Consider the following 17395-nt stretch of genomic DNA (forward strand, 5'->3'; position numbering starts at 1 on the left):
AGAAAGGGTTCTGCAAGGTCTGACACAAGCCGTAAGTGCTCTCGCCTGAAAGTGACACACACCATTTCCATTCCTAACTCACTGTCCAGATGAAACACATTGCCCGGCTCCATTCAGAAATGGCCAGGAACTGTAGTCTGACCCCATGGGCCAGGAAGCAAGGGAAGCAGCAGCCCTAATGACAACCACAGTTTGCTCTTCTGATTACCAGATATTTGGCTCGCTGCCCCTCCTGCAGGTGAAACACTCATCCCCTCCCCAAAGGAGAGAACCCCGCAGTCCCACCCAGTCACAGCATCTGGATGATGCAGTTGGCACTAAATTAGGGGGTCATTTTGACATCAACTCTGGATGTGGGTCCTCTTGATCTACAGACTTCTGAACTAAAAAAGGCATCTGGGTTTAAAAGGGAGGAGTAAAGGGTGAATGCAGACATTCTGTATCTAGAACGAGCATCACTTCTGGCAAACACAGAACAGGCCCTTAGTGGTTCAGCTGAATTTATCAAACCATCTGCATACCCTGGATTAAAGAAAACGTGAGTCATGGATTGTCTCCATCCACAGCTCGTATACGGGAAGTGTAGTTTAGGTAGACCTTGATATTAGGAAGATAAATAAAACTGAACATTTAAAATATGACAGTGTCCTATAAAAGCATTAAAATGTGAATAGAAGAGCATTTAATTTTTCATGAAGGTAAGAAATGAATATAGGTAAGTGAAAGCAATTTCTATTGCCATTCAAACTATAGTTTTCCAATCCTTGCTCCCTTTTACCTTAACCCAAACTGCTGATATGACATTTAACTGAATTTCCAAAACTCTACACTTTCCCCCCCCTGTTTTGCTGAGTTGCTAACAAAAGCTTTGAAATGGCTCAAAACTGCGCAGGAGGTGAAGCAGGAAGAAGAAACTGGAATTGTAAATAACTTATAAAATGCTTAGCTGTCCCCTGATGCATTTTAAAAAGTGAGACCTCTTTTCAGTTTCCTGTACTTAACAATATCCAACCAAATAAAGGCCATGTAGGGGCTTTTCTGGGTTACACACAACTTATTCTGTCCATTCTGTGCTAAGGTGTCTCCTGTTTTCCATTATCACTGAATTCTTATTTTTTTACTTCTTTATATACTGCAAGTTCTAAGTATAGAATTTTCTCATCCTCTCCCCTGATTTCTAACCTCTACCTATAAAACCTGCTTATCCTGCCACCCTCTGACAATATCAACAACCTGAAGGGGTGGCCCTCTGTACCTTCCTGTGGGCTCATAAAATCATAAACACTTAAGGTTCTTCTTTCCACCTGCCTGCCTGCTGTCCTTCATCCCTCCCTTCCTCCTTTCTTTCCTCCCTCCCTCCCCTACTTTTTTTTCAAACCAGAAGGGGTTAATAAATTATTTACACTTCTTGGTATCTCTTGCTTTTCTCATTAACAGAAGATTGGGGGTGTATCCCTCTAGGCAGTTAGTATAGATCTCATTCATTCTTTTTAATGTCTGCCTAATATTCCATGGTTTGGAAGTCATGCTTTATTGAAGTTTCTCTGTTAAAGGGTATGCACATTGTTTCCAATTTGTTTTGATCTTGCTTTTTTGTTTTTCTTAAATTTGGTCACTGTAAGGGGTGCAGTGAACTTCCTTATACCCATCCTCGAATACTGGTCCTTTTTCTAATATGGTCCAAGAGAGGGATTAACTGCATTTAAAATGTATGTGTACTTTTAATTTTAATAGCTGTTGCTAGATGTTTAACAGATGTTGTTGTCTTTCAAAAATAGTTATCCTAGCAATGTTCCAGAATACGCTTCCCCCATCCTATCCAGTAGTATGTCTTTCCTACTTGGATGAGAATGGATTACACCTGCAACTCCAGTTGCATAGCCTGGGCACCTGTTGATGTACTATAGCGTATTTCAGTGGGGTTGAAAACTAGGGCTCTGGATGGCCTGTGTGATTAGGGGTAGTTGCGATTTTTTGTGTGTGTTTCTTTAAAAATCCATGGAAAGTTTATGGGAGGGAGGGAACTGGAGGCCATTCTTATGCAGTCCACTCCTTTCACAGATAAGGAAATTGAGATCCAGGGAGGTGGAGGGAGTTAATGTGAGCTAGTTACTGGCTGCTGCTTCTGGGAAGCAATTGGTCTGAATTCTAAATCAAGGATTTACCTACTACCTACACTGTGGGCCATGCTGACAGTAATTTTTAGAGAATGGACCAAGAAATGTCATCTGTGAGATAGGGATGAACTGTTTCCAGTTTTCTATTCTCTCCTGCTAGGCTGGATAAGCAAGCTTCCCACCCTACACTGGGCTGTGTGGGATTTGCTTTGCAAACTTCTGCAAAGATAATAGGACATTTGTTAAATTGGTCTTGTCAGTGGCATTTGCTGCTCTTACTCTTTTTGGGAGTTTGAGGTTTTATTTTTCTATACCATTAGAGTCACTGCTTACTAAGTGTGGAGCAGCTGGCTTGGATCACAGCTAAAATGACAACAGGGAAGCACAGGAGAGAAGATTCTGTTCAGGAATGGCTTCCTCCTATGTATTCCTTCCTCCTCCCTCCCCACTGTACCCATGAAGAGAGCTTGATAGTGGGGCTGCCTAGAAAAAAGAAGCCCTCTAGGTCCCAGGTATGTTCCTGGCAATGTAATCTCTAGGCGTAATGTGCACAGTTTGACCAGGGCTCAAATGGATGTTCTCTAGGGCTGAATAAAATAAGCTTTTTGAAAGAAGCCACTTTTACTTCTTGAGTCTTTAGACTCAGTTTTAATAGAAGTTTCAGCTTTAGCCCATGGAGTCTGCTGAGGAAGGTGAAAAGGGAGACTCCAAATTTTGGATTCCCACTTGGGTTTGCCCTGTGTTCATTACAGAACATATGACAGCCCAGCGTTAACTTTCCAGGTTGCCTCTAAATAAAGTCAGCCTGTTCAGGGAGCTCAGCCCGTTCTCTTAATAACAATAAAAATAATTACGATGGAAATTCATTTTGTCATAGATAAGCCTCTCCAGCAGATTAAAATATAAATATATATTTATATATAAAAATACAACACAGGGCTTCCCTGGGGGCGCAGTGGTTGAGAGTCCGCCTACCGATGCAGGGAACATGGGTTCGTGCCCCGGTCCGGGAAGATCCCACATGCCGCGGAGCATGCGCGTCCAGAGCCTGTGCTCCGCAACGGGAGAGGCCACAACAGTGAGAGGCCCGCGTACCGCAAAATATATATATATACACAAAACATGCCTTTGTGTTGCAGACCTGGTCAGGAGCTATGCTATTTGTGGGCTTGACTCTCAGTGGTCATGGTTCTTGTGGCTTAGCTGTTTGCAAGCCTGCAAGTTGGAACCTCTGGGGAATGTAAAAAAAAAAGCGCATGCCTAGATCCTCCCTCAGAATTAAATCAGAATCTGTGGCAGAGGACACATGGGTGAGGTGAGGACTTCTGGGCGGGCCATTTGAGGTGGAGAGTTTCTCTCCTTAATAAAGAAAGAAATGAGTTGTAGCTCAAACTGTTCTTTTGAGAATCCTGTCGCCATAGGGCTCATCATGTGTGCCCCTCAGCTCTCACAGCCCACTCTCTCTCCTTTCTCCTTCCTATTTATTCTGTAGATTAAAGCAGTGGAGTCATGTCATATAAAGGCAGCACATGAAGGCAAAAATTGAATGCTGTAAAAATGATCATCGAAGAATGAGCTAGGAAGACACGGTGAGGCGTAGAGGTCAACGTACCATCTCTTGGTACACTTAGCATAGCCAGCGTTTCCTCTGGCATCAGAACAGATCACTGTTTTCTTTGGCTGAGATTCTGATAAAATAGCATTTGGGAGCCAGAGTGTATGCAAAATATGTATCTTTAAGTACGGGAGTTAACTCTATTTGGTGAGATTCTGGAGCCCTGAGAACCACGTGGCAATTGAGACTGGCTTAGGGAATCTTATTCTCATCTCACATTCAATTCCGAGGCCGATTCTGAATGAAATGTAGGCAGAATCATGGACACCATTTAAAGTGTGAATTTCTCCTCGCCTGTCTCTTTTAGGCACCTAGAGTTGAATTCAGGTAAACTGCATGGTAAATGCAGCTATAGATGCAACACCACTGCATTTCATTATTGACTATTCAAAGACGGCCCATTTCTTTGTCCAGAATTCAAGGGCACTCTGTCTTTCTGTCCGCTAGCGTTCCCGTGGTTCGGCATGGATATCGGTGGGACGCTGGTTAAATTGGTCTACTTTGAACCGAAGGATATTACAGCTGAAGAGGAACAAGAGGAAGTGGAGAACCTGAAGAGCATCAGGAAGTATTTGACTTCGAACACGGCTTACGGGAAAACCGGGATCCGAGACGTTCACCTGGAACTGAAAAACTTGACCATGTGTGGGCGGAAGGGGAACCTGCATTTCATCCGCTTTCCCAGCTGCGCGATGCACAGGTTCATCCAGATGGGCAGCGAGAAGAACTTCTCCAGCCTCCACACCACTCTCTGTGCCACGGGAGGCGGGGCTTTTAAGTTCGAAGAGGACTTCAGAACGGTAGGTCCGCTTTACCCCCCTGCAAACAACAAAACCACCTCTTAGAGAAAGAAAGAAAACCTCTCCCATGGCCATGATCATGGCATCTCTTATGGAAGAACCTGACCACTAGGCTTGGGACTTTGGACAAGCTTACTTCACCCCTCTGTGCCTCAGTTTCCTCATCTATAGGAGAGTAAAAATAGTTTCTGCCTCATAGGGTTGTTACATGAAGGATTGAATGAGATAATATGTACCCAGCACTTAGTGCTCAATACATATTGGCCGTCCTCATCATTTTTGTTACAATTATTTCTGCACAATATGCCAAAGACAAGGTGATGTAAATCCCCTTCTGAAGTATTTTAGTTTTCCACAGACTCATATGTTTCATGAAAACCATAATCATTGCGCCAGTTTCATAGATATATAGACTGAGGCCTGCAGGAAAGGCTTTCTACGCATCTTACTAAAAATAATTACTTCTTTCTACCCATTTGCTCTGTATCATTTGTGTTTTATGAATGTCCTTCAGAAGTTTTGCTCACAAACAAAAATGAAATCTTTGACATTATTTGGAGGTGAATTGCTTTATTGGTGAACATGCTTTAGGGAATATGGCTCTACATAATAAGAATAATACGATACCCTGACTGGCAGTGTTGCTTCTTTAGACTTGACACAGTTGGCTAAGTGGAAGATATGGGTGAGTGACATGGAGTCCTAACTTTCTCTTTGTTAAGCAATCCCTAACACCTATGTGTTCCAATTTCCCCATTTCTACAGTCAAGATAATCTCTATACTGTCTGGCTTCATCTCACAGGGAATAAAATGAGAAGAAAGAGAAACAATAGATAGAGAAAATAAAGAGAATTCAATTCACAGTAGTGATTGAACATAGGAGAAGGAAGGGTTGGAAGATGTGGGGATCAGTCTCGCCAGAAAGTTTATCATTAATGAATAAATTAATAAATCAATGCATTATTCATGGTACTTAATAAAGCTATAATTGCAAATTTTATTTGCATCATCAAAAGTAACATCACTTATCTCATTGATAAGTGGTTTCTACAAGAGCTGGCAATAGAGCCCTAGAGCATTATATTAAGTCAGATTGATTATATGCAGGTTTTGGCTTTTCCTCCTGTGCCCCTTTCCCTTGCCAGCAGAATCTGACACTGCCACTTACTTAAATGATCCATGGGATCTTTTTCCCACTAAAGGGACCCAATGATTGAAGAGTTTTGAAACTGAGAAAGTTGAGATCCAGGGGCATGAAAATTAAGTTCAAATTCATAAATGAAAAAGCACTGATCCTGAATTCTAGTGCTGTTTCTGCATTTAACTAGCTGGGTGACTGGGCAAGACACGTCCCTCCTGTGGGCCTCAGTTTCATCATTTTCAGAAAGTGGCAGTAAGGTGTTTAGGCGGATAAGGAAACTAAAGCTAAAGAGAGATGAAGAGGCGCTAAATACCGTCCCCTAGGTGAGAGCTGGGTGTCGGCTCAATTCTGATTCAGGAAGTGCTGACCCACCCCTAGCGCTGTGAGCTCCCCAGGTCCCTCAAGGATGTCCTCTGTGTCCATCTCCACTAGGGAGCCTGAAGTGTACCAAGGTGACCTGGGACATTTAAGCAAACTCCATCAAAGTCTCCGTCCCTCCTCTTGGGTAATGCCCTGGATTCCAGAAAGTTACTCAATCTGCGTTGGCCACGAGCAAGTGTGTTTCTCAAGTTTCTGAACTGAGAAAGGTCATATCTTATTACGGCCAAGATAAAGAAGCCTCTGCTCCTTCAGGAGGTTTCTGGAGCCTAATGAACACACTGGTGCAGGGAGCAAGTTTGGAGTATTTGCCTAACAGCCTGGCCATCTATAAAAGAAAGTATTATATAGCCTGCCTTCTATTTCCATGCTCAGTCTTGGCCAAAGTGAAGACAATTGAAGACAGATCTCTTCCTGTAGCCCGTCTGTCAGTAAGTGATATGCCCTGATCCTTCCAAAGTTTGTGAGGATGAATAGGTTTTATCATTCTCTTTCCTAAGCATTCATTCTCATTCAACAAGTATTTATCATACTCTATCAATGCAACAAATACTGTTATGAACAAAACAAAGCCCCTGCCTTCCTGGAGCTTATATTCTAGTGCAGGGAGATGGTCAATAATCAAAAAAGTGATTATGGAGTATATCAAATGGCAATAAGTGGGGAAAATAAATAGGTAAGGGGGATAGGAAGTGCTGGGCAGGTCTTTGTGTGATGAGGTAACTTTGGAGTAGGAACCCGAAGAAGAAATAGAGCAAACCAGGCTGGTATGGGGAAGAGTTAGGGTTAGTAAGTGCTAAGGCCCTCAGGTGTAATGTATCCAAGCTCTTCCCTTTCCAGAATGGGAAATTGAAGGTGCACACTAAGTTGTAAAGGATCAATATATACTACTATACTATGTAGTAAACAATCTGACAAATAATAAAGCAGTGTATATACATAGCTGTAAAGTCCTGTCGTTGTTATATAAAATCACTCTTTTGAGCATAATACAAGTTTGCAGACATGTATTTTAAAAACCCGAGTAACTAGGGCTATCTAAATGATGTTCAGCCAACCCTGAATAGTTAGCAATTGTTATGTCTGATGACTGTGTCCTTTTCATATATAGTAAATGTATTTAAATCCTTAGATAATGTTAATTAGTCTTCATCAATTTTAGAATGTACAAGGAAGAGTTACAAAGCCACGAGACAAGCATTAAACTAGACCCCTGTGTAGAATACTTCCAGTTGAACAAAGCTGCATTTCTTTCTTCCTTTTTCTTTCTTTTTTTCCTTCCTCCTTCTTCCTTTCCCCTCTTCCTTCCTTCCTCCCTCCCTCCCTCCCTCCCTCTCTCCTTCCTTCCTTCAACATTTTAGGATCACTGTCACAAACAAATTTCTGCCTGGCAAAAGTTTGCCTTCAAAATTAATGATTCAACAAAATGGAACACAAAAGACAAACTTAAACAACATATGCTCCAAGAGATTGGTAGGCCAGTGAAGAATCCTACAATTTGAGAAAGTGGTTCTCAAAGGGGAGGCTCCCATGTGGTTGTATATCAGGGCACTTAATCCTGTAGAGTTCATCGAACTTTGTGTTTCTCCCCACTGTCTATGTTCTGCGAGTGTTGTTTTAAATAACCTACCAGAATATTTTATGTACCAAATCTAATATTTTCATCCACAAGGACACTTCCCAACTTCAACAGGAGTCCTATTTAGAATGCAAAGTATTCTAATGATAGAAAATTTTTAGAAAAAAGTCATCCCTTTTGTCCACTTAGCTCTTCATTACAAGAGATACTTTTCCTTGTAAGTTTTGTTCAGTTCAAGACTAACATTTATTAGAAGTTAGAAGTGACTCTTTTCCTTTTTTAGACGAAAACAAATACCTACCGTCTAAACAAGCAGGATATAACAACAATCTTACTGGGTTTACATGAGATTTAGGGAACAGTAAAAGATTCTCTTATAGTTTCACTACATTTTTTTCAAGGTGTGAGGACTTAAGAATTGGCCTTCATTAAGCCAGAAATCTCCAAGGACACAACCGAAAAAAGTTAATAATGGTGGAAAAGTCATCAGGAGGGGATAATAAGGTAATTGTGGATGTGTGAAATTCTAAATCTAAGTAGACCATTCATTATTAGCTGGGTTCCTATTATTAATCCAGGAACTGATTTGTGATATTGCAGGAGCATAAGCTTTGTAGATACCGTCATCCTACACCTCATTCTGGCTCGACCCTTTTGGCCATTCGTGTACCCCTTTTATCACTGGGTGCCAGGAGGAAGAAGCCATCTTTGAGGTTTTGTTATTTTTCTCATTCACGGAACACATTTGAAATTTCTCTCTCTCTCAGGTCTCAGTTAGCTGTCCTGTGTGAGGAGAAAAGAGCCCCGAGTGTAATTTATAATTCAGAGTCCACCATTTTATATGCAAATTGTTCTTGGTTTAGTAAGATAACCTTTTCTGCCACTTCCATTATGATTTATGGAGCCAGGGTCAGCAAAAGCACCTTGGGAAGCGTGGGGTATCACACAGATGCGTATTTTATTCATTTTGTGCAAAACGATTTGGTGACTCATTTCTCAAGCACAGGAGAGTGATGGGACTGGTTTGGGGTAGGTCCATAGAGAGTAGGTATGGGACCTCCTGGGATGGTTTTTACCAGATTTATTTACTCAGCTATTTATTTAGTTACTTTTTAAGTTTATCTTATTGAAGTCTAGTTGATTTACAATGTTGCATTAATTTCTGCTATACAGCAGAGTGATTCAGTTATACATATATATACATTCTTTTTCATATTCTTTTCCATTCTGGTTTATCACAGGGTATTGAATATAGTTCCCTGTGCTATACAGTAGGACCTTGTTGTTTAGCCATCTTATATGTAATAGTATTTATTTTGGACAGACTGAAGCACATAAGGAGAACCTCTTAGAGTTGTATCCTGAACATGTGTTTAGAATCCATACTTTTTCTAATTTCATCATACAGGGAATCACTGAATTCCTTTGAGAAATTAGAGTTTTCGGTTTGGAAATGATGTTTCCAAATGTATTTCAACTTGAGATAAGAAGACCTGAATTATTTTACTTCTTATATAAAATGCATGTATAACTCATGTTTCCAAAGCATGTTCACACAGCCATCTCACTGGATTCTTGAAAACAGCCCTGCAGGTTAGCCAAGACAGCTGCTATTGGGGAGAGTATGTGATTTTATTGAAGGCCTGTTGTCACCGTACTGGAGTGGGGTCATGCATTAATCCCAGCTCTTCAGCTCCAAAGTCTGTGTGGTCCTAGGACTAACAGCGTCAGCATCACCTGGCGATATTGTTAGACATGCAATCAGAAACTCTGGGAGTGGGACCCAGCGATCTGTGATTTAACAAGCCCCCCAGGTGATTCTGATGGCACCTAAAATTTGAGAACCCCACTGCACCCATGCTTGCTTGGGTGACTTTGGGACTAGGCAAAGCAAAGTTAGTTTATCATAGTAGTAGTTTGAAAAAAAAATTACTTTTTTTACTTTATTTCTTCCCCTACTTCCGTTATTTACAGAGTTTGAGTCTTAGGGCAAGTTTGGTTTGTTGGTGTTAAGTTTGGGGAATAGTTTAAGCTTAATGATTTAGGAATTGGCAGAACTCATAGTTTCCGAAAGTGCTAAGGAGAGTCACAAGCAGTGGGGTGCTGAAATCAGCTCCTACTTGTTCACGAGAGCCCATTGTGTGCATGAGAGCACATTGTGTCTTCCCAACGCTGTGTTTAGTGACATCGTGTTGGTAGCTTGAAGTTGGCTATGGTGGGAGTGATTATACCATGGAAATTGGTAAATGCTATAAACCAGGGCATTTGCTCCCAGAGAGAGCTGGTTGTTAAACATTTACCAGCACGCCTTGGTGACAAGGTTATGTTCACATTAGCTGAAGCTTCATCTGCATGTTTGCTGGATCTGATGGTTTTTTTTTTTAATTTAAAACTAGCTGCCAGCATTTAAAAATTGGAAGTTTTCACATAAAAATCTGGGTTTCCAGCTCTTGAGAAATAGAATCATTTGGCAACATTAAGCCCTTATTACCACATGGCAACAACGGGCTGCAGTGAATTTTAAATACGTGTGGATTGTCTGTGGGCCACAATCCCCATCATTCTGTTACTTTAACATTTAGTCAAGGGACTTCACTCCTTTATTGGCTCCTGCAGCATTTGCTTTTGTTACCCTGGTATAAAGAAAACTAAACCCAAAGAAAGAGCGTTTCTCCATAGCTGGGATCTGAACATCCTGTCCAAGTAATGATTTGACTCATCGCTTACACTTGGGAGCCTGTCTGTATTCCTGGATGGAAAAGACCTTTGAGGGAGGTCTCCATAGGTCTCCATGAAAGCGACTAATATTTCTGTTTCCCTGTTTGGGGATGCATGACCTCAGGCTTCAGAAATATCCATCCCTCGGTGAAATGTTATAGAAGAGATGTTCGTTTGCTGCTAGCACTTTATTTGAAAGTGATTTTGAGGGGAAAGGTGAGATCTTTCCCTTCAGAGCAAAGCTACGTGCTTTGTTTACTTGCCCCGACAGGTTTTTCTTTTTCCCGAACATAGTTTCAGGATGTCCCCTGAACAGACGGTGTCACTGTTCGTGTTTGTGATGTTGGTTCTGGGCACTGCTGTCAATATTGTTGATGGACCTCCGATTAATTTTTAAGCAGGTGAACCTATGGCCCCAAGACTGGGTGATGAAATCGCTACTTTTCAGTTAGTGGTGATCCAGGAGGGGACAGTTTTCCCTGTTCCATTTAAGAAATGTTTATTAAGCCATTACTATGGACAGGCCTTTGAGCGTGGTGCTCAGGGGCACCCACTGAACCAAAAACGAGCCAGAATGTGACCCACGCTGTGAGCGCGTTGGAAGACGTTGATAGGGCCAGGGAATCCCGGAGGATGAGGAGGTAGCGTTTACACGGCTGTGTCACTAGAGTGTTTAGGTCTCCAGATAGCCTTATACCTATAGTATTACCCCCTGAACACGTGAATCATGACATGCATCTCACCCAAAAGTTCCACTTGGTGAAAAATGAAATGTTCAAAATCACTTATGAGATAGATGAACTTTATCACCAAGTGTCATTTAGAACGATTGTTTCTGCGTATCAAGAAAACGTCTAGTGCTCGTTTCGGCAGCACATATACTAAAACTTGGAACGGTACAGAGAAGATTAGCATGGCCCCTGCGCAAGGATGACACACAAATTTGTGAAGCGTTCCATATTTTTAAAGATGTTAAAAAAAAGAAAACGTCTACCACCTTGCTGGTAACCTATTCTAACTAATTCTGCTCTGCAGGTATAGCTTCAGTGGATTTTTGTTGAATGGGACATTCAGGTGAGTGATAAAAAGTCAAAAGTTTTCTTCTAGCTATTAACTTTTATAATGAAGATGATGCTTTGGGGGCAAAATATCTAAGTATAGTAGTTGTGTAGGTGGTTTCCAGATCCCAGAAGCAGGACTCATTATGAATGAAGACAAGAGAAGAACAGTGCGTTATTAGGAGGCGTTTGCTAGTTTTATCACTTAGGGAAAATTATTTAAGCTCTATGAGCCTTAACCATAGAGTTAGGATAACAATACCTCCTCATAGGGCTTTTGTGAGAATTAAATGATCTAGTACAGGTGCTTGGCATATAGTAAATAATAAGTACCAGTTATTATTTTCTTAAAGAGATTTTTTAAAATTTAAATTAGAACTTAAAAATGATCTTCCATCATTGGTTCAGTTTCATGTTGGTGAATGTTAGATTCTTTTTTTTTTTTTGGACCAGCAGTAATATCACTCTTGAGGATCGTGAATAAACTTTTGAGAATGCAAAGTACCCATCCTCTGCTAAGGCTAGCCCTCAGCCAGCTTATTCCCCTTTACTTTTTTCCCCCGTACCTAGGAGAATAGGAGTTTTTGTTTCATAGGAGCATGAAAGGACACTCTGGGACCACCTCAGCTATTAATAAAAGAGGCAATATTTTTTGAGTCCTTTGCACTTGCCAAGCCCTGTGTTAACATTTTACATATATTATTATCATGTAACCTTCACAATACTGCACTGTGGGTATTATTCCCATTTTACAGAGGAGGAAACTGAGGCTTGAGAAGTTAAGTAACTTGCCCCACATCCCTCAATTAGGTAAGAGTTGGAGTTATAGCTTTCAAAGCCAGGTCTGTCGAACTCCAAAGCCCAGGCTTGGGAAACGGAGAGTTGGGCTGTGTGGGCTCAGAGGAGATTGTCCCCAGCTCCCAGGCTCACATGCCTCCCTCAGGACTCCGTATCCTGCCAAGAAGTGTAGGAGCCTTTCTGCTTTCAGAACATTTCTCACTTGCCTCACCCTGAGGTATGCTGGGTGAGTGCTCTAACAGTCCTGTGACTGCTCTGACAAATTACCACAAACCTAGCAGCTTAAAACAACGGAAATTTACTCAGTCATAGTTCTGGAGGCCAGAGGGCCGAAATCAAGGTGTTGGCAGGACCACACTTCCTTCAGAGACTCCTGGGCAGAATCCATTCTTTGCCTCTCCCAGCATCTGGTGGCCATCGGCCTTCCTTGGCCTGTGGTGCAGTTCTCCAGGCTCTGCCTCGCGTCTTTACACGGCCTTCTCCTCTGTGTCTGTCAGATCTTTCCTGTGTCTCGTAAGGAAACTGTCAGTGGACTTAGAGCCCACCCAGATAACCCAGGATGCCCTCTGCATCTCAAGATTCTTCACTGAATCACACCTGCAAAGACCCTTTTTCCAAATAAGGCAGCATTCACAGGTTCTGAAAATTAGGACATGGACGTAACTTTCAGGGGCAACCCTTCTGCCTACCCCACCTGCTAGTGGCTTCCTTGCCAGCTATCAGGTAGGGTCCTGTCTCTCAGCAGAAACCGTGGGTAGACACAACATCCGGTAAAGGCTGCCTTTCCAGTGGAATGACTGGTTCTCAACAAGATTTCACAGCGTGGTGCTTGAAGGATGCTTCCATACTTTTCCTGTTCATGACACATGTTAAGTTCAGCTGAAAGCTTCCGGGGGCTTCCCCTGAGGTTTTAGTGGTCTCTCTCACAAGAGTTTCTTCTCTTTCAGATTGCTGACCTTCAGCTCCACAAACTGGACGAACTGGACTGTCTGATTCAGGGCCTGCTTTACGTTGACTCTGTTGGCTTCAACGGCAAGCCGGAATGTTACTATTTTGAAAATCCCACAAATCCCGAATTGTGTCAAAAAAGGCCGTACTGTCTGGATAACCCGTACCCTATGTTGCTGGTGAACATGGGCTCAGGTGTCAGCATCCTAGCAGTGTACTCCAAGGACAACTATAAAAGAGTTACAGGGACCAGGTAAACGTGGTTTCCACTAGAAGAACCTTTTTGTGCTTAAACCCAGGCCTCTTCCTTGAAGACCACTTTCTGAAAAGGTTATTTATATTTAATACATTTTTAAAAGAAAGATCTTACCCTCCTCAGCCAACCAAAAAGGGTCTATTGGACATGTTACACAGGGTGATTTATAGAAAGGTTACTAAAACACAGCCTTGGTTGGAAACTGGTGAGGTTGTGGGAAAAAGTGTTGCACATACCAGAAATGTTCCCAAAGGCAGACATATTAAGTGCCAGGTGAATGGCAGGGAGCACATGCACAGTAGAATCCAGGTGGAAGGATGCTTGGGATGGTCAAAGAGGGCTTCTTTCTGGAAGTACCTTGGTGCCTAACACAGGAAGAATTGCTTGAAATAGTCATTCCAATCAGTGAGCCAGATTGGGTTTACAAAGAGTGTTTTTTACCCTCAGGTAAATGCTCCAGCTGCAAACTGGAATAGTCAGCACACCTCACGGGGAATTGGGGAGTGCAGTGGACGGGAAAACAGCCCTGCAACTAGAGCAGAGCAGAGTACCATGTTTCTTCATGTACACACTCCCCAAGGGCACGTGGGCTCAGCTTCCTGTTAATGGGGATTCAACACGGGAAAAAGACCCAGGGTCAGAAGTCTTTGAGAAATTGTAGTATAAACAAAATGAAACAGGTTTTCCTTACTTATAAGAAGATTTGGTATGAAGTGTTTCTTCAACTTATTGGAACACAGAGCCCAGTTTTGGAAGAACAACTTAAGGAGCTAGTGTTGTGTGCTTTGAAACATGGTATTGAAACCCTTGTTTTTGATAGATGAAGATATCACGTAACTTCTCTGGGCCTCAGTTTCCTTGTTTGTGCCATGAAGTGAGTGAGTTGTTTCTTAGTTTCTACAAGCTTTTCCAGTACTGAAATTCTGCGGTTCTACTCACCCGTTAGGAGGAGAGCACTGCTTTTCTCCTGTATTGACATGACTTGTGATGGGTTCTGCAGACATCAGTGGTTCACCACTGGGGAAGGGAAGATTGAGGCCCCCAGGGGACGTTTGGCAACATCTGGAGACATTTTTTGGTTGTCACAACTGGAGGTGCAATGATAATGGCATCTAGTGACCAGAGGTTAGGGGCGCTGCTAAATATCCTACAGTGCATTGCTTAGTCCCCCACAGCAAAAAAAGTATCAAGCCCCAAATGTTAACAGTTAGTGGTGTTAAGAAACCTGAACCACACATTCTGACTGATCCTGCTTGTGTCCGGAATATAGGCTTTGGTGTGTACGTTAATTGCCGCTAGTCAATACATTTTCTCAGTGAGAATACAGCACTAACCTTACTTGCTCACATGAGAATCACAACGGGCCCCGTGGCCTCATCAGGACTGTCCGAACTGTCCGAGACAAACAAAGAATTCGGCTGAGCTGGTTTTACCTTGAGAGAGTGATCTCCTGAGAAAGGTATAATTTTTAAGGAACTACAAACTGCTTCCCCAAAGGAGCCATTGAATTGGTACAGCTAGTCTCAAGGTAACAACAAGCTAAACATTTTCCAGAATGAGAGATATTTATAATTTTGTTCATTAACACTTAACAAATTCATGAATTATATCACAGGTACGCTCTCTCAAACTTGGGGGTTCTAAGGATCTGGGTTGTCTTTGAATAACAAGCCCAATTGTGACGTTTGATATCTGTCACATGTGCAATAATGCCTGTCCATTCCAGTTACTGGTAAATGCCAGTTAATGATCACTGATTTGCAACATCAACAAATCCTGTGTGGATGCCCAAGCTTCCTTACAAGCTCTCTTTAACCAGTAGTTTTGGAAAGGTGCTACAGGAGACTGAAGGTTCCTAGAGAGCCCTTTCTGGGGCTGCGACAGGTGGGGGAGGGGAATGAAATATCAAGTCTCTGGGCCCCAGATCTTGTCCAACCAGAGTTGTTCTGCCAAAGGTTTTTTTTGATCCAAGTTAGAAAACCACTGAGCTAACTAGAGGCATACCTCGGAGACACTGCAGGTTCCATTCCAGACCTCCGCAATAAGCGAGTATCGCCATAAGGCGAATCACACGAATTTTTTGGTTTCTCAGTGCATATAAATGTTGTGTTTACACTGTACTGTAGTCTATTAAGTGTGCACTAGAATTATGTTTTAAAAACATATATGCCTTTATTAAAAAATATGTTATTGCTAAAAAATGCTAACCATCATCTAAGCCTTCGGTGGGTAATAGTCCTTATCGATAGTAGCACCAAACATCACAGATCACCATAACAAATAGAATAATAATTTTAAAATTTGAAATATTGGGAGAATTACCCAAAATGTGACACAGAGACACAAAGTGAGCAAATGTTGTTGGGAAAATGGCACCGATAGACTTGCGGATGCAGGATTGCTGCAAACCTTCAATTTGTAAAAAATGCAATATCTGCAAAGCATAATAAAGGGCAGCACAGGAAAATGAGGTGTGCCTGTATTTTGGTCAGCAGTGAACATCCGTGTGTGGAATACACTTTGGGAATCACTGATTTAAGCAAAGGCTTCAGTTTTAATTTTGTTACTCCTACTGTGATAGCTATAACTCTAGGTTTTTTGTTATTCTCATATACCCTATTTTCCCATTCAGCATTTTTATTTTTAGGAAGCCACATCGTTACAGGATATCCGTTTTCTTTTAAGCATGTGATTTTAAATGGTTTGTTTCAGTGTTATCTGTAACTTTACTGCATCCTAGATTAGTAGCAACATTTCTGTTGACCAACTCCAATTTTATTATAGAAGTCAACTGAAAAAACAGAACTTAACAGCTAACATTGTTAGAATGTGTAATCTATTAAAAGAGGAATGAAAAGAATTTTAAAACTTCAGTGAAACGAACAGTGCAGCTCATTTCATTCTTTTGGAATCAGTTTTAAGGGCATGGATAATTAAGTAATTGGATTCTTCTACTTCCGAAAATTCCTCACTACAAGTTGGTTGGGTTTTTTAAAAAAAATGATGTTTTGGTCTCTGATTTGCTGAGAATCTTGCTGTGTGTCTGCTGAAACAAACATGTATCTGATTATGAGAGAATCACTAGACTAGAGAGTGGTCAGCAGGTTAAGGAGGTCAATAAAGTGCTCTTCTGCAACCGTGCATTCTTTCCTCCTATCTGCAGTACTCCAGCTGTGCCAATCCATGCTCGCTTTCTCCATTCAACTCCGATTCTGTCTGGAGTCACCTGTCACTTTCCAGTCATACAAAGCGCATGTCCTCTTTCACTCATACCAACACATCAGATGATGAGTTGCCTTCTTTCTAAGTCAGCCAGTGTCTTCAGGTGCCTATGTTTGGAGTTGGTTGTTGAACACCTTGATGAATCCAAATACCGATATTCAAAGAAAGGTTATTAGTGTGGATGAAAGGTAGGAACTAGAAATGTGAGCCAAGCCTTTTAAAAGAATATAAAGAGAGAAAACAAGGCAAATTCAGATGACACGCAAACCAAAAAGCGTTCCCATTAAACCACGCTAGCTTTCTAGGGTAGACTGAAACTAACGACGTCGCATGAGGTGCCCTGTTAAATGTAAATGAAGACAAACTTTCTTAGAGGGAATCCAAACTTTCTACTGTGACTGAGGTGTCAAGGCAATAATGCCCACAGAGCTCTTTTTGTCCTGTGGTACTGCACCTACAGTTTGGATACGGTGACTTGTGCCCAGCTACCTAATTTTCCACGAGGACCCATCATTTCAATCAAGTATGTATTTTTGTAAGAATCACTATTTAAGAAATATCACAGTTAGTCCTTAGATGTGATTTAAAGAACCGTGTGTCTATAATCTGGTGCCTTCTTGGTAACAGTTATTGACAGTCAGTATAATTTACCCTAAATTTTCTTTTTTCAAATTTAAGTTTTAAAAATAACCTCGATCTCAACTTGAATTTTCTCTTAAAAGCCAGTAGCCAAACACATGTGGAATTCCCAGGGCTAGCAGCTC

The 17395-nt window shown here is 41.6% G+C and overlaps 1 protein-coding gene and 1 non-coding gene across 15 annotated transcripts in view; both read left to right on the top strand.

The window, feature by feature from the left end:
• Window positions 1–17395, top strand: part of PANK1 (pantothenate kinase 1) — a 112795-nt gene that overhangs the window by 80288 nt on the left and 15112 nt on the right. For 7 of the 14 annotated variants that reach the window (XM_033841571.2, XM_019942559.3, XM_019942498.3 and 4 more), the window contains one exon: window positions 13153–13406. In XM_033841571.2, the coding sequence (XP_033697462.1) occupies window positions 13153–13406 (254 nt within the window). Of the gene's footprint in view, window positions 1–4179; window positions 4533–8032; window positions 8136–13152; window positions 13407–17395 lie in introns of those variants that run through there. The other 7 variants (XR_004522435.2, XM_033841569.2, XM_019942451.3 and 4 more) reach the window with 2 other exon arrangements.
• Window positions 11207–11314, top strand: LOC117308602 (U6 spliceosomal RNA). The gene has a single exon (XR_004522693.1). It is a non-coding gene; the product is annotated as a U6 spliceosomal RNA (small nuclear RNA).

Source organism: Tursiops truncatus, chromosome 16 (genome assembly GCF_011762595.2).
Source record: "Tursiops truncatus isolate mTurTru1 chromosome 16, mTurTru1.mat.Y, whole genome shotgun sequence".
Lineage (NCBI taxonomy): Eukaryota > Metazoa > Chordata > Mammalia > Artiodactyla > Delphinidae > Tursiops > Tursiops truncatus.